At 41.9% G+C, this 24,203-nt stretch overlaps 1 protein-coding gene across 5 annotated transcripts in view; it reads left to right on the forward strand.

The window, feature by feature from the left end:
• The window catches only part of LOC144693814 (ephrin type-B receptor 3-like), a 109,591-nt gene that overhangs the window by 21,367 nt on the left and 64,021 nt on the right, over positions 1–24,203 (forward strand). For all 5 annotated transcript variants that reach the window (XM_078563861.1, XM_078563864.1, XM_078563863.1 and 2 more), the window contains exons 2-3: positions 8,337–8,401; positions 14,572–15,244. In XM_078563861.1, the coding sequence (XP_078419987.1) occupies positions 8,337–8,401; positions 14,572–15,244 (738 nt within the window). The remainder of the gene's footprint in view (positions 1–8,336; positions 8,402–14,571; positions 15,245–24,203) is intronic.

Genomic DNA, 24,203 nt, shown 5'->3' on the forward strand with positions numbered 1-24,203 from the left:
GCCTAAATGAATGAACCCACAATGTGTTTACATGATCCCTATGAGCAATTTGTGTTTTTTTTTTATTCATTCACGGGATGTGGGCTTCGCTGGCTGGGCCAGCATTTATTGTCCATCCCTAGTTGCCCTTGAGAAGATGGTGGTGAGTTGCCTTCTTGAACCCCTGCAGTCCATGTGGTGTAGGTACACCCACAGTGCTGTTAGGGAGGGAGTTCCAGGATTTTGACCCAGCAACAGTGAAGGAACGGCGATATATTTCCAAGTCAGGATGGTGAGTGACTTGGAGGGGAACTTCCAGGCGGTGGTGTTCCCATCTATCTGTTGCCCTTCTCCTTCTAAGTGGTAGTGGGCGTGGGTTTGGAAGCTGCTGTCTAAGGAGCCTTGGTGAATTCCTGCAGTGCATCTTGTAGATGGTACATACTGCTGCTACTGTGCGTTGGTGGTGGAGGGAGTGAATGTTTGTGGATGTGGTGCCAATCAAGCGGACTGCTTTGTCCCGTGTTGTAGGAGCAGCGCTCATCCTGGCAAGTGGGGAGTATTCTATCACATTCCTGACTTGTGCCTTGTAGATAGATGGTGGACAGGCTTTGGGGAGTCAGGAGGCAAGTTACTCATCGCACGATTCCTCACCTCTGACCTGCTCTTGTAGTCACAGTATTTATATGGCTAGTCCAGTTCAGTTTCTGGTCAATGGTAACTCCAAGAATGGTGAAAGTGGGGGATTCAGTGATGCTAATGCCATTGAACGTCAAGGTGCGATGGTTGGATTCTCTCTTGTTGGAGATGGTCATTGCCTGACACTTGTGTGGCGCGAATGTTACTTGCCACTTGACAGCCCAAGCCTGGATATTGTCCAGATCTTGCTGCCTTTGGCCATGGACTGCTTCAGTATCTGAGGAATCGTGAATGGTGCTGAACATTGTGCAATCATCCCCACTTCTGACCTTATGCTGGAAGGTCATTGATGAAACAGCTGAAGATGGTTGGGCTGAGGACACTACCCTGAGAAACTCCTGCAGTGGTGTCCTGGAGCAGAGATGACTGACCTCCAACAACCACAACCATCTTCCTTTGTGCTATGTATGACTCTAACCAACGGAGAATTTTCCCCCAGATTCCCATTGACTCCAGTTTTGCTAGGGCTCCTTGATGCCACACTAGGTCAGATTGGCCTTGATGTCAAGGGCAGTCACTCTCACCTCACCTTGGGAGTTCAGCTCTTTTGTCCATGTTTGAATCAAGGCTGTAATGAGGTCAGGAGCTGAGTGGCCCTTGTGGAACCCAAACTGGGCATCAGTGAGCAAGTTATTGCTAAGGAAGTGAAGCCTGATAGCACTGTTGATGACCCCTTCCATTACTTCACTGATGATCGAGTGTAGGCTGATGGGGCGGTAATTGGATTTGTCCTGCTTTTTGTGTACAGGACATACCTGGGGAGTTTTCCACATAGCCGGGTAGATGCCAGTGTTGTAGCTTACTGGAACAGCTTGGCTAGAGGCGCAGCAAGTTCTGGAGCACAAGTCTTCAGTACTGTTGCCGGTATGTTGTCAGGGCCCTTAGCCTTTGCAGTATCCAGTGCCTTCAGCCTTTTCTTGATATCACATGGAGCGAATCGAATTGGCTGAAGACTGGCATCTGTGATGTTGGGAACCTCCGGAGGAGGCCAAGATGGATCATCCACTCAGCATTTCTGGCTGAAGATTGTAGCAAATACTTCAGCCTTATCTTTTGCACTGATGTGCTGGGCTCCTCCATCATTGAGGGTGGGGATATTTGTGGAACCGCCTCCTCCAGTGAGTTGTTTAATTGTCCACCACCATTCATGACTGAGTGTGGCAGGGCTGCAGAGCTTAAATGTGATCCATTGTTGTGGGATCGCTTAGCTCTGTCTATCACTTGCTGCTTATGCTGTTTGGCATGCAAGTAGCCCTGTGTTATAGCTTCACCAGGTTGACACCTCATTTTTAGGTATGCCTGGTGCTGCTGCTGGTACGCCCCCCTGCACTCTTCATTGAACCAGGGCTGATCCCCTGGCTCGATGGTAATGGTAGAGTGTGGGATATGCCAGGCCATGAGGTTACAGATTGTGTTCAAGCACAATTCTGCTGCTGCTGATGGCCTACAACGCCTCATGGATGCCAAGACTTGAGTTGCTATATCTGTTCGAAATCTATCCCATTTAGCATGGTGGTAATGCCACATAACACGATAGACGGCATCCTCAATGTGAACACAGGACATTGTCTCCACAATGACTGTGCAGTGGTTGCTCCTACTGATACGGTCCTGGACAGATGCATCTGCGACAGGCATGTTGGTGAGGGTGAGGTCAAGTATGTTCTTCCCTCTTATTGGTTCCCTCATTACCTGCCGCAGACCCAGTCTAGCAGCTATTTAATTTAGGACTCGGCCAGCTTGGGTCAATAGTGGTGCTACCGAGCCACTCTTGGTGATGGACATTGAAGTCCCCCCCCCAGAGAACATTTTGTGCCCTTTCCACCCACAGTGCTTCCTCCAAATGTTGTTCAACCTGGAGGAGCACTGATTCATCAGCTGAGGGAGGGCGGTAGGTGGTAATTAGCAGGAGGTTTCCTTGCCCATGTCTATTTCATTATAACAACAGGACAGCAAAAAATATTCGATTTCCATCTCAGGAGTAAGAAAGAAAGTAACAAATGAGGAGGCAGTCAGGGGCATAGCCATAAGACTTCACAAAAGCATTCTATAGATCTGATGAGTTGAATTGTAAAACAACATTTGAAAGCGGAGTGTAAGTTTGTGGATTACAATTACAGCTTTCTGGCATGAATGAGAATCTACAACCATTTTTCCAATTCTGTTTTCTCCCCCTCTTAACCATTGCCTACAATACCTATCCTCTTCAGCAACGAGCACAGTCTGCAAGATCATCTTTCTGACTTATTTTTGTGTGTGACACACTAAAATCCAAAAGTGTAGAAGCTTTTAATTTGTTCTGACTTTTGTTAAAGTTTCGAAATTCATTTGAAAGCTACACAGTTTCTAGTTGTGGCTCAGCTCATTACTTAAGATGTCATTAACTGAAATCAACATGTCAATATTTTTAGTCTGTAAGGGAAATATTGAAGGCCATTTGACTGAACATATTTTTTTGCCAGTAACTATGATCCCCCTTTGTCTTTTAAGTCTCCTTCCCACCTAGACAAAGAAGACCTAAGAGAAACCCAGCACCTGCGACCTGTATTCAGTTTTTAAAATAATTGTTACTTGTCCTGATCTCCCAATATAAGGTGAAATGACTTTGTGATTGACATGCTGGGCTATAGCAGCATAGAAATAAAAAAGATTACTTTAAATTCCATTCAGCGAACTTTCCAGTTCAATATTTCAAGAAGTAAATGGTTTTGAATTGGGATTTGTGCAACAGCTACTTCTCTTGAGGGTGAGGGTTATTGATTCAAAGTAAAAAAAAATTGTCAGGCATGCAGCTTTAAATTCTATAAATCAATTTGATATAAGTAGCTAAATGTTGATGACGACCAAATAATTCTGCAACTATGATTATTTGTACTGATACGGAGACCTAGTAATCTGTAAAAAAAAAATATGGAATAGATCTGCTTCATAATACATTTTAAATCAGCAATTGCACTGTAGCAATAACATAGATCATTGTCATGTGAAAACCAAAAAAAGGGTAGAAGTATTGATCATACATTTTATGATATTTCTGTGCTTGAATGATTTAACACGATGAGCATTTCCATTTTATTTCAATAATACTGTGAGTTAAAGCATGCTTATTTCTCCAATACTGCCTTTTAGTATATAAGATTGGGAATTTGAATTTTTTTTGTTCCAAGTATTTGAAAGGAAATAGTGCACACAGGCAAACTTTCAATCTCACAGTCAATTGTTGCATATTTTAAGAGCACTGGTGTTAATTAGCTTGATTTATTCTTGTTCATTTTTGTCAAGATTTAAACTAAGAGAGACCAATATCAAGAGCCAATTTCAGGGCATCAAAAGACCCTGCAGGGGATTCTTTTGTTTGTAACATTATGCCTCATACCAAACAACCTAGTATATCACCCACAAAGGCAGCTTAATGTTTATGGCTTTGAAAAATGCAGATGCTGTGCATGTTAAAGCTGATTTTAATGGCAATATTATTTTTCTACTTTAAATTCACTGGAACAAGCCAGAATCGTTTACCTTCTGTCATCCATGTTTTTTTTTATTATCTGTATTGTTTGAGCAAATGCTGAACAAACAAGCAACAGCAGCCTGATCTACTCAAATTTGCTTACACTGGCATGTCACTTGATCCCACTGACCGAGCGCTCCTGTCGATTTACATCTAATTATGGCACTAATTGATTTGTTTAGGCAACAAACAAATTTGGCAACAGCTTTTTATGAGTTACCATCCGTAATTAATTTGACAGTGAGTTTGTTAATATTTGAACTTTTGTCATCCCTATTCTTTGGTGTTCAGCTATTACCTATTGGCTCAATTACATGTGGTCTTAAAGCCAGGAGTTGACCAGTAAGGAGGTGCTTTTTGTTTTACGACAAAATAACATTGGAAAAATGTTTAATTCCAGATTGAACTAAAGGGTGTCTATTATGTAAGACAGGAAATTATTCACTTTTCATTGCAAATTGAGCGTGGTTCCCGCCTCAGTTTACATTGGTGTAATTAATATCTTGCAGTGATTTTATTCTTGATGGGCAGAATTTTTCTCTTGTCGGGTAGGCACACGCCCAGCCCCAACAAGAGTAAAATAGTGCGTGATGACTTCGGGCCAGCATCCCGGTGTCATCGCACACTCGCGATATTTCGCTCAGCTGGCACGTATGAGTGGCGGCAGCGCGTCCGCCGACAATTAAGAGGCCTATTAAGGCCCTTAATTAAGTAAATTGGATTTTTTGCACCCCGTTCAACTAGCGGGCAGAAAGGCCAAGCAGCCTTTGGATTTTTTATGAAACCTCATCCACGGGTGGGATGAGGTTACCAACAGGAACTAAAATTAAAAAATAATAATGTTTAAATGTCATTTTTAACATGTCCCTGCTCATGTGACAGAGTCACGCGAGGGGACATGTTCACCTTACTTTTAAAATCTTTATTTGTACTGTTATAAATCTTGGCCCCTGAGGCAGCTCTGTGCCTTCAGGGAGCTTTCAATGTGCACACCCATGCACATGCGCAAGCTTCCACGCATGTCCTCCTCCTCCCCCACCCCAGCTCAGCATTGCAGCACGCAATTCACGCTGCCTGGCCATTAATTGCCCAGCCAGCCTGAAATCGTGGTCGGGGCACGGATCATCGTCGGAGGTTGGTTTCGCAGCCACTCCTGGGCCTGCCTGCCGCACCCGCCCACCCGCCGAGGGCAAAATTCAACCCATAGGGTTGAATCTTCCGGTTGGCGAGCGGAGGTGAGGCCCGCTCGCTGACGCGTAAAATGATGCGCGGTGACGTTGGGCGGGTGTCGTGACGTCACCACTCGTCATTTAGATTTCCAGTCCAGTGGGCGCACAGCCGAGTCAGCTACATGCCTGTTGAACTGTCAAAGGCCTATTAAGGCCTGTTGAAAAGTAATTTAAGCAATTAAATGAGCTGCCCGTCCAACCTTAAGGTTGGCAGGCAGGCGAAGAGGCCAGGCGTATTTTTCATGAAACCTCATCCACGGGAATGATGAGGTTTCATGAAGTGTTTTAAAATTCAATAAAAATTTTTAAAATAATTCTTTGACATGTCTCAGCTCATGTGACCGTGTCACATGAGGGGACATGTTTTAAAAGTTTTGAATTACTTTATTTCAGTTTTTAAAGATCAAATTGATCTCCCTGAGGCACCTCTGTGCCTTAGGGAGTTTTCTGTGCTAGCGCCGGCCCGGACTCAGGGAATCCCCCCCCTCCCTCACAACCCACACAGGGAGCGCTCAGCACTTCCGGGTGAGCGTCACGTTGGGCGGGCCTTAATTGGCTCACCCAGGTAAAATGGCAGCGAGGCTCCGAACGGGGCACCGATCAGATTCGCGCCCACCCCTGCACAACTCCCCCAACGGGAGGAATATTTCTCCCATAATGTTTCAATATATTTGTTTTCTGCAAATTATTTGAGTAGCTCCATTTTTTCATTGAAGTATAAAGGCATCTGGACACACATATATGTTTGCCCACATATGCACAAGCAAACAGACACGTTGAGAAAAATAGCAAAATACCTTTAACTGTTTTATTTTAGATTGTATTTTACCACAAATTTCAATATTAAATGTGAAGCAGATTTTTAAATTGTTCTGAAATCAGTGTGGTAACACAATCATCTGTAGGGCATTATATAATCACAGAATCACACAGTGTTGCAGGACAGAAAAAAGACCATTTGAACAATCAAGTCAGCCCTTGTGTTTTTACCCAACTGGTCACCTAATCAAATCCAGTATTCTCCTCTGTCCATACTTTTTGACATTCCTCTTGCAGTTTGGCTCAATTAGTAGTACTGTTGCTTGTGAGTCAGTAGGTCATAGGTTCAAGGTACAATACAGATATGAGCATATAATCTAGACCAACATTTCATTGTTGGAGGAGCTGTCTTTTGAATGAGAGAACAAACCATCTACCTGCAGAATGGCCCCTTCCCTGCTGTAAATTTCTAGGGTTCTGTGATTCCTAGGTGAATACAAAATATGCCATGATACAATTTGAAGAAGAGCAGGGAATTTTCCTGGTCTGCTGCCAATACTCGCCACTCAACGAACATCATGAAAAACATTTTACTGGTCAGTTGTTTTTGGGTTGTATGTGTAACTTGGCTGCCACATTTGCCAACACATCTCCGTGTCCTTCACCAATATAAATCTATTACTTGTGAAATATTTTCAGGACCCCTGAGGATATGAATGTTGCTATATTCCTTTAAAACAACAATTTAATTAAAAAAATTAAGAACACCACTTCAACAAAGGTTTATATCAAAGAACCCCATAGTCTAACCACCATCTATGTGAAGAAATGTTTTCCAACTTCTTTTCATTGTAAAATTGCGTTTTTTTTTGGTCTTAAAAAGACGTTCTCTTATCAATTCCTCATCAATCAATAGAAACAACTTTTCAATATTTTGAAGACCCTCAATCTCTTATCATGTTTTCCTTCATAGCTAATCCCTAATGCCTGGTAACATCTCAATGAAGGCACATTTCATTTTCCCATTTGTATGCTTTTGTATCCTTCCTTTGATTGGATGCTGAAAAATGTCCAACTGCAAATGTAAACGAGTTTTCTCACAAGTTTGATATTATTCTCTTTTACTTGTCATTACTTTCTTCCTTATGCGCCTGTTGATATAAAAGCAATAATTTTAAATGTTTTTATGGTCTTATTTACTTGTGTTGCCTCCTATAAAAACCTATGGGCAGGATTTTTAGATCAGCGGGCCCAGGAGCGGCCTGGGAACGGACCGCCGCCCACCATCGGCCCTAGACCGTGATTTCACGCTAGCTGGCCAATTAACGGCCAGCCAGCATGAAGCGCGCGCTGAAATGCTCAGCGCTGCCGGGGTGGGGGCGGGAAGAGGGCAGGCATAAGCGCGGGTGCGGGCGGGCGAGCGCTGAATGAAAGCTCCCTGATTCTGTGTTGTCTTTACAGCCTAATAAACTTCCCTTTACTTCTAACCTTATCTTTTGCTCACTAGCCATCTCTCCGTCTATGTGTCCTCTGTATAGAACAAAAATAACAGTTTATGCTCAAAGTATATCTTGGGAAATTGTTTATCTGCACAGATTTAAGTTAGCAGTAGCCCTTCATAATGGTCAAACTGCTAAGCAGCTGTTTTTCATCATATATGGCTTCAGAAATCATTCCCATTTCAATGATTTGTAACAGCCTTTTTCTGCTGTAGGGCATCTTTAATGCGAATTACCCTGATCCATTTTAAAACCCTTCTGTGCTTTTGACCCTGTCCTCCCTCCCAAGCAATTTGTGCCCCTGGTTTCCTTAACCTTTGTCTTTTAAAGTGCTGATTTATGTGCTGAGACCCCCAGGTTGTATTCTGCATAAATCAAAAAATTCTGTGGATAAAACACAAAACATTTGTTTCAAAAGACATAAATTTACCCTTTAACACAGTTACTTCTCCATGCGTGAATGGGATATTTGGGTTATAAAAGCAGGAGACCAAAGGCATGTCATTTGTGCAGCAGCTATATTTCTGAGGGATGGGTAAAATGAGGCAGCGATTCTTTGAGCTCTGTGAATATGTGAGTTATTGCAGCTGCTGCTTTGTATTTTATCACAATTTTTTCGTTATCAGATCTTACATTGATTTTTGCCTCAATTTTGTCCCACAGAGACTCTTATGGATTCAAGATGGGCAACTGCTGAATTGGGATGGACTGCACATCCAGATTCAGGGGTAAGGACAATTTACACTATGGATTATTGACTAACAAAATTAAAATAATAAAACAACTTCTAAGAACATTTAGTGCTTTGAGGTGATTTCTTAGGCTGACATTCTGGTGCAGTAATGAGGGAATCAAAACAGAAAATGTTGGAAATACTCAGCAGATCAGGCAACATTTGTGTCAGAGAAACAGAGTTAACATTTCAGGTCAGTGATCTATTGTTCCAGTGCTGAGGGAACTGGGCATTGATGGAGCTGTTGCCCTTTAGTTGAGATGTTCAACAGAGGCTCTGTCCATTAAAATTGTTAAAGATATTTTAACACTGTATAAAGAAGAGTAAGAATCATAACCTGGACAACTAATATAATTAAAAACAGACTATCTGCACGTTCATCTCATTGCTGTTTGTGGAAAGCTGCAGTTGGACAATGGCTGCTGCGTCTCTCTACATTACAGACAGAACTTTCCCCCCGTTGCGGGGGACATTTAAGAGCGGGTGTGTGGAGGTGCGCCTCCGATCGGCGCCCCCATTCGGGGGCACGTCGCCATTTTACATGGGTGGGCCAATTAAGACCCCCCCCAGTGTGATGTCCGCACAGAAGCGCTATGCGCTCCCTGTGCGGGTGAGGGGGGGATCCCCTGAGCCGAGAGTGCGCTCTTTTGCGCATGCGCACTCATCTCCCTGAGGCTAAGTGCTGGCTCAGGGAGATCGGTTCTACAGTAAAAATGTGAAAAATAGAGAGAAAAAAATTCCCTGACATGTCGCCTCATGTGACACTGTCAATGAGTTGGGACATGTCCATCACTTTTAAATGCACTCTAGTTACATTTTTTAAAACCTGCATGAAACCTCATCCTGCCCATGGATGAGGTTTCATGCTTTTTCTAATGCCCACCAGGGCTCCTGGCCTGCCCGCCAACCTTACGGTTTGATGGGCAGGTCCATTAATTAGTTTAATAACTCTGTCAATGGCCTCAATTGGCCAATGACAGATCGGCGGGTGCACAGCTGATTCTGCTGAGCCCCCGCCTACCTGAAAATTTAAATGGGGCACGGTGACATCGGGAGTTCCGCCCGACATCACCACGCGTCATTTTACACGGCGGCGAGCGAGCCCCGCCCCCCGCTCGCCGACTGGAAAATCCAGGCCTACAATACTCACTGCACTACAAAAGTAATTAGTTATGTGAAACATTTTGGGATATTTCAACAGGATACAGTGCAAAATAAAGAAGGAAGGTTAGTTACCTTGAAAACTTTGCTCACCAATTGAAGTATCACATTTGAATCAGTGGCACAGGAAGAGCTGTGAGCAGGGATTTTCATGGATCTGGGCCCTTTGGACAAGGTGAAGTATACAGCTGTAATCAAACCTGCTCAACTTTCCGCCATTTAAACTAATTTGAGGGGGAAAATTGAGTAAGTTACAGGCCTACATTTCAACCTAGCCGAATTTCAGATATTCAGTCCGTCCATGCAATTCAGTTCTTCTGGGCACAGATCCAGGAAATGTCCCCTCTTTTTATAATTGGTGATGTATATATGTTGACAAATTTGTTTTTTTTTGGTCTTTCAATTATGCACCAAATTTTGCAAGTGCTATTGCTTGCGCAGCTTTGGAGTAAAAATTCACTCAATATTTCCAAAATTTAAATAACAGCGGACAATTACAAACTGGCGTAGAATCATACCAAGACATAAAACAACTTGGAATTAACTATTCAATACCAAGTAATAAATCAAATATGCCAGCAAATGGTAAAAAGCAAAGTTACAGGAAATAATTGAAATGATTGTTTGCAAGTGTGGAAATTAATTGGAAGGAATATAAAATACAGTCAAATCCTGATACATACATAACTAATTTGCCACGATAGAAATTCTGCCTAAATCAGTGTTATATGTGAATTAAGATTCCACCAAACTACAGATAAAATCAACCAGATGATGATTACCACACAATATTTAATAATTGTTTCAAGTATTCAAAACAAATCAAAAACTTAACTAAAGTATGGTAAGGACAAATGTTGTTTGATTGCTAGAGCAGGCTACAATATACAATATGGAGAATAAATTGGTTCACTGAGAATGCATTCGTTGGGGTGGAATTTAATGTCCTACCCCATGCCTATTTTGATGGGGGTGGGGGGATTTAATCTGGTGGACAGGGGAGCCCCTGCCTTCTCGCCTTGACCCCCAGTAAGTCGGTGATGGGAAGGCCCGTGGACGGCCTTCCCACCTGCCTCTAACTGAGGCCCTTAATTGGGAAATTAATGCCTCGTCCTGCTGCTGCTGGTCTTCAGACAGCAGAGGGCAGGGGCCTCGCCATGCAGGGAAAATGACAAGCAAACCTGTGTGGGGCTGTTTGCCACCTCCCAAAGTGGGTGGTTGGGGGGGGGGGGGTCCGTAGCTCAAACGCACTCAATGTCTGATCGAGAGACCAGGGGACTGCCGAGAGCTTGCTGCCAACCTCACTCCACCCCCTAAGCATTCTGTTACCCACCCCCATTCCATCTTGCCTGGGGTCCAGCAATGGTACTATGCTTCACATGGGTGTACTATTGGAAGCAGCCACCGTCTCCCCAGGGATGCTGCTGTTCAATAGAGCTGCCGGCCTCTGGTTGGCCAGCAGCTCTTGGTGGATGGGACTTCTGCCCCTGTGGTCCTTGATCACTTGATCACTAAAGGCCCATCTCACTGTGCAGTTAATTAGAACAAGATGCAGTGGGCCTTCCCTAAAGGAGGTGAAACGAGGTTTTTGCTGGCCTTCCAGCTAATGGGTGAGGGCCGCACCGCCTCCCATTAAATACCACCCTTAGTGTTTAACACTCTGCTGGATTTAGTGCAATTAAGCATCAAAGTACATAAAGACAATTTTATGCTTCAATGATTAATTTCTATTTATGCATTATGGTTGAATCAAAATTCCTGTATTAGTTAAAGTCATGAAGATATATTGGAATTTAATTCTGGGTCAGGCATTCTGTAAATAAATACTCCGGTTCATTGCAGTTGAATTCCTGAATCAGAACATAAATATGTTTGAATGGTATGTGATTAGGTACATCGGAATTTAATTTTTAGATCAGATGAACATTTATGTTTTCTAAATTAGGAATATTAAAATGAAGGGGCACACTGCGCCACACCTAACAACTCCCTCGTATTTAGCTTAGGTGACCCATTGAATGATATTGTGTGAAACAATTGCAAGAAAAATTCACCATCATAACTACCATAAATGACTCTTGCTTCATATAATTTCAAACAGAATCAACAAAATGATTGGGATTCACAACGTATATCAGATATTTTATGCCCCATTTATGCGATGTGTTGGAAGAATCTCAGACAATTCTGGCTTGTGCTTGATCAAACTGGAAAGAATGCTGCATGGCAGCACTGACTGCATTGTCTGCTTTCCTGTGCAGTGTACTTCTAATCTTCACAGTCTGGTCCACAATTGGTCAATTGGTCTTGGACATTAGGGCTAGGTAGTTGACAATGAATCAGCAGCTCATCTTACACCCATCCAGAATTCATATTTCATTGAAGTCATTGACACACCAAAACTCAAGAATGACTGATGGAAAGGATAAGAAAACCAGTAGAAATCACATACCAATAATGTCTAAACCATAAAATCTATTAAAAAAAAATGTGACTTTTGACTTACTGAAGGTAAACTATCTTCAAGGGACAGAAGACAGGTATATAATTGATTCATGTCAACAGTGTAAAATCTCAGTATGTGTATGCATGGTATCAGTGGCCATAGATATTGAATTGTCTTTGAAGTTTCATTTTTTTGGTGGTAAAGGGTGAAATATTTACCAAGCGCTTTAATAAAGAAAGGAATATTAGGAATAAACCCATGGCATGACAGAAAAATCAATTCTGCATGTTTAAGGCCTCAGCTTGAGTTTGTTTAATGAAATAGGGCACAGAGCATTTTATCTCTGTCAGTGGCAATATGAGAAGGAATATTTGAACAGGTGTGCAACTCCTGAATAGAAAAAAACGATTGGGCATTGAGTGAAAACATCATTAATCTTTATATGTCCTTTCATCATTCAGAATGGCAAAGATCATGGACAAATTTCATTTTGGCATTGAAAGCTGAGTACACGTGTGTTAAGTATGTAATTTCCCACCGTGTCCATCATATGACCCTTTGATATCTAACGTGGATGGGGAATATTTCCATGGAATAAAACAAAATATTCTTGTCATAAGCAAAGTCTGAATTTCACTTTATTTTTGCTTTCAATAAATATTTTTCAACTGTTTTTAAAAAACATGCTTTGAAATAAAGGCCCCAGAAAGACTGTGTTTGGATAAGATAAATGCGCCAAGGCGTCTTCCTCAATTGTAGTTATCTTTGCCTAATCTATGTTCGTAAATTAATAAGGTGACTCTTTGATTTAAATATGTGTACAAACATTCCTATGAAACAGATTGTGGTCGCCAACCTTTTGGAAGCTTACAGTATTAAATAATTACTGTAACCACAAAAGTTATTTCTTAAGATGCGTTTACAATAGTTTTGAAAGATAAACTTCAGAATGTATGAAGTGGAACAAGAAGAAGCAGTTTAGCATGTTGATTATACCTCACCCTGTTATACATGTTTGAATAGCATTGCATGCCATGCCCTCTTCCTCTTCCAATTCCCTCATCCAAAGCTCATGATTAGAATCAGTTTTACAATGTACTTGCACTCCGATGTCATTTACTTCTGAGAAAAACGTAATTAACTGCACTGTGTGACCACAACAATGATTATTTAATTTAAATTACCTCACAAATCAGAAAAAAACTTAATTAGATTCTTTGAAGTTGTTTTGCTGATTAAAAAAGCTAAATTAGTTTGCAGTTTGTGCCTAAACAGTGGTTATGCATGTTGTAAGCTACAGTGATGTTCAATACGTCTACCAATAATGTTAGCCACACCTTTAAAAAAATACCTGCACCTTCAACAAGTTTCAGTCCAGGCTCCTGAGAGAGGCCTGGCTACTTTAAAAGAAAAAGCAGCCTTGGGCATTGCATTGACATGCCTCGACTTGATGGGACCTATGACCTTTAACAGCTATTAACTACTTAGTAAATCTAGCAGCCTAGACATCTATAAGCACATTTTAGAAAACAAATCTTCACAGTTGATTTTAATTTGCTTAAACCTGTAGCCTGAAATGTCAATTTGTGTTCTCAGAAGTCGATCAGTAAAGATTACACAAATTTGCACTGTGAATTTTCCTGTACATGTGACATTTCTATTCACAGAAAGTTGTTTATTCAAAATGTTACAAAAACTGATTAGAAGGTAAGTTAAATATTGTGTTGGATGCTAGTTAAAAAGCAGAATACTGCAGATGCTGGACATCTGAAATAAAAACAGAAAATACTGGAAATACTCAGTACGTTAGCATCTGGGGAGGGAGAAACAGAGTTAATATTTCAGGTCTGTGACCTTTCATCAAAACTGGGAAAAGTTAGAAATGAAGTAGGCAAGGGGTGGGTGGGCAGGACAAAAGGAAGGTCTGTGATAGGGTGAAAGAGAGGAGAGATTGAATGCAGAAAAGTTAGCCTTACTGGACCAAAGGGGCTTGTGATGGAGCAAGAAAAGAATTAAACAAAATATGTGCCTACAACAGGCATGCTATTGACTGCAAGCAAAAATTAGAGAAAAACCAAAAAATGCAAAGAAAAAGAAACAAATCAGAGATTATGGTCTGAAATGGTTGAAGTCAGTGTTGAATCCAGAAGACTGTAAAGTGCCTTATTGAAAGGTGAGGTGCGGTTCCTCAATCTTTGAGCTTCACTGGAGCAGTCCAGTAGGCCAGTAATTGTCTTGCATGTTTAATAATATTTTGTTAGAGCAGAATGGCACTAAAATATGTATCACAAATTGTGATCGTATACATACGAATGCTATGAGAACTACAGCAATGTTGCAGGGATTGCAGTAGCAACAAAGGGATTATTTTTAAATAATTGAGAACTCTACAGACCGTAATTCCATCAGTCATTGTAACACGACTAGACAATTTGAAGGTTTACTCTTAATGCAACTGTTTTATCGTTAATATATAGATAATACCATAAACATATTATTTGTAAAATGATATTTTTTTTGTACTGTTACAACAAATATTCTTTGTTTTCTTTGTTCAGTGGGAAGAAGTGAGTGGATATGATGATGCAATAAATCCTATTCGCACATACCAGGTCTGTAATGTGATGGAAGCAAACCAGAATAATTGGCTTCGAACTACTTACATAGCACGTAAAGATGTTCAGAGAGTATATGTGGAGATGAAATTCACTGTGCGGGACTGCAACAGCATACCAAATATCCCAGGTTCTTGTAAGGAAACTTTTAATTTATTTTACTATGAGTCGGACTCAGACTCAGCAACAGCATCTACTCCATTCTGGATGGAAAACCCTTATGTGAAAGTGGACACCATTGCACCAGATGAGAGTTTTTCCAAACTGGAGACTGGGAGAGTCAACACCAAGATCAGAAGCTTTGGTCCATTGTCCAAGGGTGGATTCTATCTAGCGTTTCAGGATCTGGGATCATGCATGTCACTCATTTCTCTGCGTGTGTTCTACAAGAAATGCCCATCTGTGATTGCAAATTTTGCAGTTTTTCCAGAAACAGTTACTGGAGCAGAACCTACATCACTTGTCATTGCTCCTGGTACTTGCCTCAGTAATGCTATTGAACTGTCTGTCCCCCTGAAGCTATATTGTAATGGGGACGGGGAGTGGATGGTACCAGTTGGAGCTTGTACTTGTGCTGCTGGATATGAACCTGCTGAAGAGGAGACTGCCTGCGAAGGTAGGAAAATGATCAAGTGGTTCAGGCATTTTTGCCTCTTCTCACTCAAATGTTTTAGAGGTTGCCTACCTCATGAGAACTTTAGGCACTTAAGTCTTTTTTTTGAATATTATATAGCAAGTGTGTTCCTTTTGATTCACAAAACAATTATTTGAAAATCATGTAACTTAATAATTGGATGGAAACTAGATAAGTCTCTGGAGGTAGAAACATTGGGCGGAATCTTGTGCCCTCCCGTATGATGCGTTTGGTGGTGGGGTCATTTTATTGGGTGGGAGGGTGAAGGGTGGGGACCCTGCCACTTTCGTCTCCATTTCAATTAAGTTCAGGACATGAAGGCCTGTGGACAACCCCACCCGGTTGCCAATTGAAGCCCTTAAGTTGGCAATTGATGTGAACTTAAGGGCTTCATCCTGCCGCTACTTGTATTAACCCTGCGGCAGGCAGGAGGCTTGCCATGCCGGGAGCAGAACAAGCAAACCCTGGCACGTTTGCATGAGGGCTTCCAGAGGGATTTCCTTGTTCAAAGGCGCTCAATACCTGATCGAGGGACCAGGCATCAGGAAGGGGACATCCACTGCGAGCCACCCTCTGCCCTTTCTGTCAAACTCCCTCCCCAGCGATTCTCTTCCCATGACACCCTTCCTGCCATCACTCACCTGTGCCTGGGTCCCTCCTCAATATGAGGCCTCAGGTAGGCATAGTACTGGCAGCAGCCACCACTTCCCTGGTGGTGCTGCTGAGAACAGAAGAGCTGCCAGCCTCTGATTGGCTGGCAGCTCTAGGCAGGAGGGACTTCTACTTCCGGGGTTCTTGATCCCAAGGAAAGGCTCACTGTTGGTCTGTCAAATGCCTGAGTGGCACGAGATGTGGTGGGTCTTCCTGAAAAGAGGCAATATGGGTTCTCACCAGCTCTCCGGCTGGCAACTGAGACCCCCCGTCATTCCCAAACGGAGTAACTAGAAACTGTGGCCTAGCTGTAAGGTTGTGCTAGAATTTTTTTATGCCATATTGGTTCTTACAGCAGGTGATAAATGAAGCTGAACCCTCTGTGAATGGACTTTGTCAACATTATGCAACATGTGCAACAAAATGTTTACATTAATTTTGTTTTTTTTCTTTTTTTCAGCTAGTTGTGCCTTTGTTTTTCATTAATTATCACTTATCTTATTTAATTTCCTCTCCTGAGCAATTGGTGAATCATGGGCTAAGTCATTGGTAAGGCTTTGTTTAAGTCCACAAGTATTGAAAAATGCTGGATCATAAAACTTGGTGGTACCTGAACAACTGGTACCATAGGAATGTAATGCTTAGGAATGCAGCTACTTCTGAATGAATGATGCAGTGGACATGATTAAATCAGTATTTTGAAGTACTGATTAGGTTATTTTTGAGTGTGATAGTGTGAAGTTTTGTAGAAACTTTTCACAGAGCACAAAATATGTTAGGATAGTCCGTGACAGGGCATGATGTTCCTGGTCTAATAAAATAAACAGGCAGGAATGCCTTTCCTATTCTGGCTACAGCTTTTTCACCAATTGTTTCAATGGAATCTATTGATATAATAGAAAGGAAAATCTGTCAGAAAATCAGTTTAGACTTCAGTGGGAAGGTTATAAACTGGTTGTGCAGTCCATTGGAACCTAAATTATGCTGGAAATTGAGAATGCTCTTGTTTCGAAAGGACTCTGTAAGTGATGAATGTGCATGTGCATGTACTTGATGGATGCAGATTCTACACCCTAAGAAGTTTCTGCCAAGCTTTGCATTCAGAACACCTGCCACCACAAAAAAAAAAGGATAATTACTAGGAAGTTTTTGGTTGGGAAATTAGGTTTTCTAACTAGGTCTGATCCATATGAGAAGTATAGTATAGATTAAAAAAGGTCAGTGAGCCCATCAGATCCATTTCTTCCACAGACCCTGTAAAATTCATTCTGACTTGGGGGAGAATTTTTCTCCCCATCGGGGGGTTGTGCGGGAATGGGCACGGGCATGCGGACAGCTGATCGCCACCCGCGATCGGTTGGGTGCCGCCATTTTACGTGGGCGGGCCAATTAAGGCCCTCCCAGCGTGACACGCGCCTGGAAGCGCTGAGCGCTCCCTGTGCTGGGAAGTGGGGGGTGGTGGTGGGTGTTGCCTGAGTCGGGGCATGCGTTCTTTCATGCATACGCGTGAAAGAGCACCAAAATCTCCCTGAGGTACACAGCTGCCTCAGAGAGATTAGTTTAAGTTTAAAAAATTTTAATAAAGGGAAAAAAAAATTAGGACATGTCCCCTCATGTGAAACTGTCACATGAGCTGGGACATGTCTATGAATTTTATTTGAAAATTTTTCAAACCCTTCAAAATCTTCATGAAACCTCATCCCGCCTGTGGATGAGGTTCCATGAAAAATGTGAAGGCCGCCTGGGCTCTTCGCCTACCTTAAGGTTGGACGGGCAGCTCAGTTTATTGTTTTAATTGATAGTTAACTGGCCTTAATAGGCCTTTGATGGTTCGGTGGGCATGCAGCCAACTCAGATGCCCGCCCGCTGAACTGAATCTGAATGACACGCAGTGACGTCGGGATGCACGCCCGACGCCACCGCGCATCATTGTACGCCTCGACGAGCAGGCTCCGCCCCCCGCTCGCCAAGCCGAAGATTCTGCCCTTGAACTTCACCCAGTCCATTCAATCTCCTGAGGAAGACGACTAAACAAAAGTAAATCTGTAAAAGTAAAAGAAGATAAATCTGTATTAAGCTTTCCCTGGCTCTCAAAAGCCAATTAAGTAAAACTCCAAAAAGTTAGTTCTCGAGCCACCTGCACTGCATCATTGGCTTTTTGGAGTAAGATGCCCTAAATCATGCACACTAATTCCAAATGTTCATTTAATAGTCCATTACTCTGGCTTAAATAATGTGTTTTAATTGATAATGGAGATCCTTAAGTTGTATCCCATTATCTGTTCAGCCATTTTTCAGATTCACATTGCTTTGACGCTTCCAGTAAATTGTGGAAAGTCAAGTTAATTCATTGTGTACCTTCAATCCTTGCAATGTGTGTTCCTTTACATTTATTTTTACATAAAAATACATCTATTACTTCTGATCCCATTGAGCATATTATTTTGAATACATTCAAATTTCCTTTACACTATTGTCTATATGATTTGGTGTTGTGAGCAAGTTTTATAAAGCTATTCTATAATAAAAGTATATAATGGAGCACAGTTGAATTAAAACACAAACAAACATTCCAGGTGAAATTTGAAGATTAACCTTCAGAATTTTCTATGAGCTGCTACCATTCCTCCACCATTAGTGTTGCTGGAAGTGCACTGGAAATCCTGTCTATGAGCATAAGCAGGGCTTCCTGTAAGCAGGTAAGAACGGTAGCCAGCAAGAGAGAGCGACTCCGTCAAACATCAGATGAGAGGCACCTTCTACCATCATGGTCATACACCTACACCCAGCCGCCTAAGGTCAAGGGAGAGCTTCATGAACAGTGTTGTTCCATTACAATCAACCCCATCTGAAGCCCGCATCGCCTTGTGGAAAGACCAGCTCGCCAGTCTCGAACAACCCCCAGCGATGGAAATTCTACCGGATGAAAGCCTTCCCCCAGGAGCTAATTGGGCAACCTGGAAGTGCCTTAACAGACTTAGGATTGGTGTAGGTCGTTCAAAGGTGCCACTAAGCAAATGGGGATATACAACCAGCCCGACAACTTGTGAATGTGGAACTGAGCCACAGACTATGCAACATCTCTTGCAATGCCTATCGCTAGAGGAACCCTGCACTGTTGCAGATCTTGCCGAATTCAACAACAAGGCGCAAAAATGAGTCCAGTTCTGGCTGGGCCATGTATAGACTGTCCGTGGACATGATAAGAAGAAGAAGCAGGGCTTCCATTGTGCTTCTGATGAAGTTATTGGTGTAGGGTTTGGATGCAACAAAAATTCTTCGCCTAGATGTATTATGTTCTAAGCATTAATGCTAATTTATTTACCTCTTAAGAATGTAGACTTTCAATGTCATCTAGCAAAGAACAAAATATGAGATATCTTCTTGCAGATGTGGAGCATGCACAGAATCATCTCAATTGAAGAATTAATTCTTACAGTATATACTTAATGGATTTCGTCATAAAAGCCTGGATTTTCATCCTGAAGGCATTAATGGGAGTTGGAAAAATTCCTGGCTCGGCCTGCTCGCCTTGGGAGAATATGCCCACAAGGAAGGGATTTTCATTGTTTGGGAGAGGTGGGGGGTTGCGATGGGGGAACTGCAAGAACTTGAAATCTCTTAAACGTGTGTAAATAAACAAGCAATATTTTCTCTGGGGCTCAGGTTTTTAAACAGACTAATGGATTTCGGACTCTTCACCAAGCTTCATTATGAATTCTTGGCTGAAAGCCCAAACATCCATTAGAGTACTAAAACACCTGAGCCCCAGGGAAAACATTGCTGTGATTGACAACTCTGGCTCCCTGATCTCTGCTGGCAATTTCACAATGTTTATTTTGACAAGGCTAAGAGGCTTCAAGTACTGGCAGTTTCGGCTATCCAAACTTTAAAGGGTCTGGGTGATTGACACTTATATTATCCTATAGTAAAAGGACTTTTTAACATAATGGAAAGTTATGAATAATTGCTATTTTTTAAAGTTATTTTAACACATTCTATTGACCCTATGCAGAGGTCTTGTGGCACAAGTGGTAGCAGCCGTGCCTCTGGGCCAAAAGCTCTAGGTTCAAGTTCCACTTCCGGACTTGATGGCCACAGAAGGTGTGTTCATAACATGGCCAAACAGTTGAATTAACAGGTAAATCCTTCTAATACGCCTGATGGCAGGTGGTAAGAGCGGGAGCAGATTGCAGCTGGCTAACTGAGTGAAGACTTGGAATTTGGTGAGAGGGGAGTTTTAAGTGTTAATTTTGTTCTTAAATTTTGCTCTTCAAATCTAATCTAGTCTGTAATTAGCAGTAACTGGAAAGTGCTGTGACAGCAGGCTACGTTCTTTCATGCAGTTTAGAGAGGTTAAACTCACTTTCAGCTGTAGGAGCTGAGTAGTTAATTAGCTAACTGGTTGAATCTGGTTACTGTAGCCCCTGTTCTGTAAACTATAAATTCAGGGTTCTTTAGTGCAGCTTTGGCAAACAGAGTACAGCTGACTAACTGAGTGAAGACTTGGAGTTTGGTGAGAGGGGAGTTCAGTGAAGGGGGAGAAGGAGTTGTTTGTTTCCTCTTACTGTCTTTCTTGCCCGATAGAAATTGGTTGTTGCTCTACTACAGGGGAAGGAACTAACTGTTTGGTGAATATTTGATAAGTAGGTAAGTTCTATTCTATCCCTTAGGGTTAAAATAGTACACAATTTGATGGTAAAGACACAAAGACGGGTGACAGGTCAGAAGATTGTAAAGAATATAAAGAACAGCAAAGAATGACAAAAAGATTAATAAGGAGGGAAAAATCAGTATGGGAGAAAGCTAGCGAGAAATATAAAGACGGATGGTAAGATTTCTAGAGAGAGTTAAATAAGAATAGAGTTAAAGTGAGTGTTGCTCCTACAGAGAGTGCGTCTGGGGAAAGTAGGGAGATGGTGGATGAATTAAACAAGTATTTTGCTTCAGACTTCACTATAGAAGATACAAGTAACATCCTGGAAATAGCTGTAAATCAGGAAATGAAAAGGAAGGAGAAACTCAGGAAAATTACAATCACCAGGGAAGTGGTATTGAGCAAATTTTTGGGGCTGCGGGCTGACAAATCCCCAGGTTCAGCTGGACTTCACCCTAGGGTCTTGAAAGAAGTGGCTAGTGAGATAGTCGATGCATTGGTTTTAATTTTCCAAAATTCCATAGATTCAGGGAAGGTTCCATTAGATTGGAAAATAGCAAATATAACTCCTTTATTCAAAAAGGGAGGGAGACAGAAAGCAGGAAACTATAGGCCAGTTAGCCTAACATCTGTCATAGGGAAAAGGTTAGAAACTATTATTAAAGATGTCATAGCAAGGCAGTTCGAAAAATTCAAGGCAATCAGGCAGAGTCAACATGGTTTTGTAAAAGGGGAATCCTGTTTAACCAATTTATTGGCGTTCTTTGAAGGAGTCACATATGCTGTGGATAAAGGGGAACCAGTGGATGTCCTGTACTTAGATTTCCAGAAGGCATTTGATAAAGTGTCACATCAAAGGTTATTGCAAAAAATAAAACCTCATGGTTTTGGGGGTAACATTTTGGTTTGGATAAAAGATTGGCTAGCTAACAGGAAGCAGAGAGTTGGTATAAATGAGTCTTTTTCTGGGTGGCAGGATGTGACGAGTGGTGTGTCACAGTGATCAGTGCTGGGGGCCTCAACTTTTTACAGTTTATATAAATGACTTGGATGAAGGGACCAAAGGAATGGTTGCTAAGTTTGCTGATGCCACAAATATGGGTGGGAAAGTAAATTGTGAAGAGGACCTAAGGAGACTACAAAATGACATAGATAGTTTAAATGAGTGGGCAAAGATCTGGCAAATGGAGTATAATGTGGGCAAATGTGAAATCATTCATTTTGGCCAGAAGGATAAAAAAGCTTATTATCTAAATGGTGAGAGAACAAAGAACAAAGAAAAGTACAGCACAGGAACAGGCCCTTCAGCCCTCCAAGCTTGCGCCGATCTTATTGCCTGTCAAACTAAAATATTTTGCACTTCCGGGGTCCGTATCCCTCTATTCCCATCCTATTCATGTATTTGTCAAGCTGCCTCTTAAACACCCCTATCATATCTGCTTCCACCACCTCCTCTGGCAGCGAATTCCAGACACTCACTACCCTCTGCATAAAAAACTTGCCCAGAGATAGCAGAGTTCTGAGACTCAGAGGGACCTTAGTGTCCTAGTGCATGAATCACAAAAGGTTAGTATGCAAGTATGGCAGGTAATTAGGAAAGCTAATAGAATGTTATTATTTATTGTGAGGGGAATTGATTAAAAAAGCAGGAGGTTATTCTTCATTTGTATAGGGCATTGGTCAGACCATATCTGGAGTATTATGTACAGTACAGTACTTATTTAAAGAAAGATTTAAATGCATTAGAAGCAGTTCAGAGAAGGTTTACTAAACTAATACCAGGAATGGGCGGGTTGTCTTATGAGGAAAGACTGGACAGGTTAGGCTTGTATCCACTTGAATTTAGAAGGGTGAGAGGCGACTTAATTGAAACCTTTAAGATCTTGAGAGGTCTTGACAGGATGGATGTGGAGAGGACGTTTCCTCTTGTGGGAGAATCTAGGGGTCGCTGTTTAAAAATAAGGGACCACTCATTTAAGACAGGGATGAGGAGAATTTTTTTCTCTCAGAGGGTTGTGAGTCTTTGGAACTCTCTTCCTCAAAGGTGGCAGAAGCAGAGTCTTTGAATATTTTTAAGGAACAGTTAGATAGATTCTTGATTAACAAGGAGGTGAAAGTTTATCGGGGTAGACAGGAATGTGGGGCTGAGGATACATTCAAATCAGCCATGATCTTATTGAATGGTGGAGCAGAATCAAGGGGCTGAGTGGCCTACTCCTGCTCCTAATTCGTATAGTCATATGAAAGTTTCCTGGTCAGCTATAGTGCAGAAGGCAATGGCAAACCACTGCAGTACTTTGCCAAGCATAATCATGGATCAATCCAATGGACGTCTCTGTTCACCAATGTTCTCTTAGATCATGGTACCTGGAGGAGGAGGGGGATTGTCACCATAGGATTCATTGGTTCTATCCAGTGTACAGTGGATCAGTTGGCATGGAAGTGCCACAGCTTGGCATAGGGGACATGAGGGGCCATAAGGGTTTGGTTAGGGCATACCTTTGTATAGAGGGCATGAGGAGGACCTTTTGAAGTTACCGTTTAAAAGGTCCCCTCATGCAGATTATGGTTCATGACACCTCTGAGGTGTCATGAACCACAACTCATTGAAAACTTGGTCCAACTTCATGAAAATTGAGCAGGGCTACAACATGTCTATTCCTGCAATGGAGTTGGCCAGTTTGGGAATGCAGAGGGTGGGCTTTTGACCCGAACTAGCCCACACCCTTAAAAGGCACTCCAAAAAATCAGAAACCCCAGGGATCCTGGCCACCATTTTTAAAGGGCTCCTGAGTCAATCTGAAAACACAACCCAAAATGTCTGGATTTGCCGCATATCTCAGTAGCGCTTTCAGGGTTTTTAATTAGGATTACCAAGAAAATCTATTTTTTCTAAAACAAACCTTTACAAGGTTATTTCTGGCATAACTCTATACTGCAAAGTAATAGGTAAAGATTTTCTCGAATTGTACTCACTTCCGTGATTTTATTATATACATCAAATATAAATTATGAGGCAGACTGTTTTGCCTGCCCTGATATGATTTACACAACCCACATCTAATTTCACAGATTATCTTTGCGAGAATGACCATGCTTGAATTTTTCAGTATATGCAGGCAGTTACAAGCAATGATCGGTGAATAATACTTTCTAATCTCCTATTCATGTTGCTATTTGTATACCTAGATTGTGAGGTAGCAATTTGACTTTGAAACACACTGGTGTAGAGCTTTGTATTCATCACCTAGGTGGGGACCCACCAGGTCACTGCCTAGGCAGTGAAAACAAAAATCCACCCCATTGTGTTTATATTGTGCACCTGATTTCATTCCATTGATTTCAATGGAATAAAAACCAGGCAGGTTCTATAAAGTGTAATTGAATTATCCCCAGGTTGCCATACCAGCTAAGTGGTAAGGATAAAACTCTGCCCCACTATGCAGCAGAAATGCACAACTAGCTGTGTGTAGGCACAAGGCGGAGTTGGACCCTTTGTTACAGGTAGGGTGGGGTGCTTTTGTATGAAAGTGACTCGAGGCCAATCATGTGCACCTCTTGGATATAGGTAAAAGTCCTCTGGTATTAAATATGGTGCATGGAGACTAATGGAAAGAGAGACAATTATACTTG

The sequence above is a fragment of the Cetorhinus maximus genome, chromosome 19 (assembly GCF_964194155.1).
Source record: "Cetorhinus maximus chromosome 19, sCetMax3.hap1.1, whole genome shotgun sequence".
Taxonomy (NCBI): domain Eukaryota; kingdom Metazoa; phylum Chordata; class Chondrichthyes; order Lamniformes; family Cetorhinidae; genus Cetorhinus; species Cetorhinus maximus.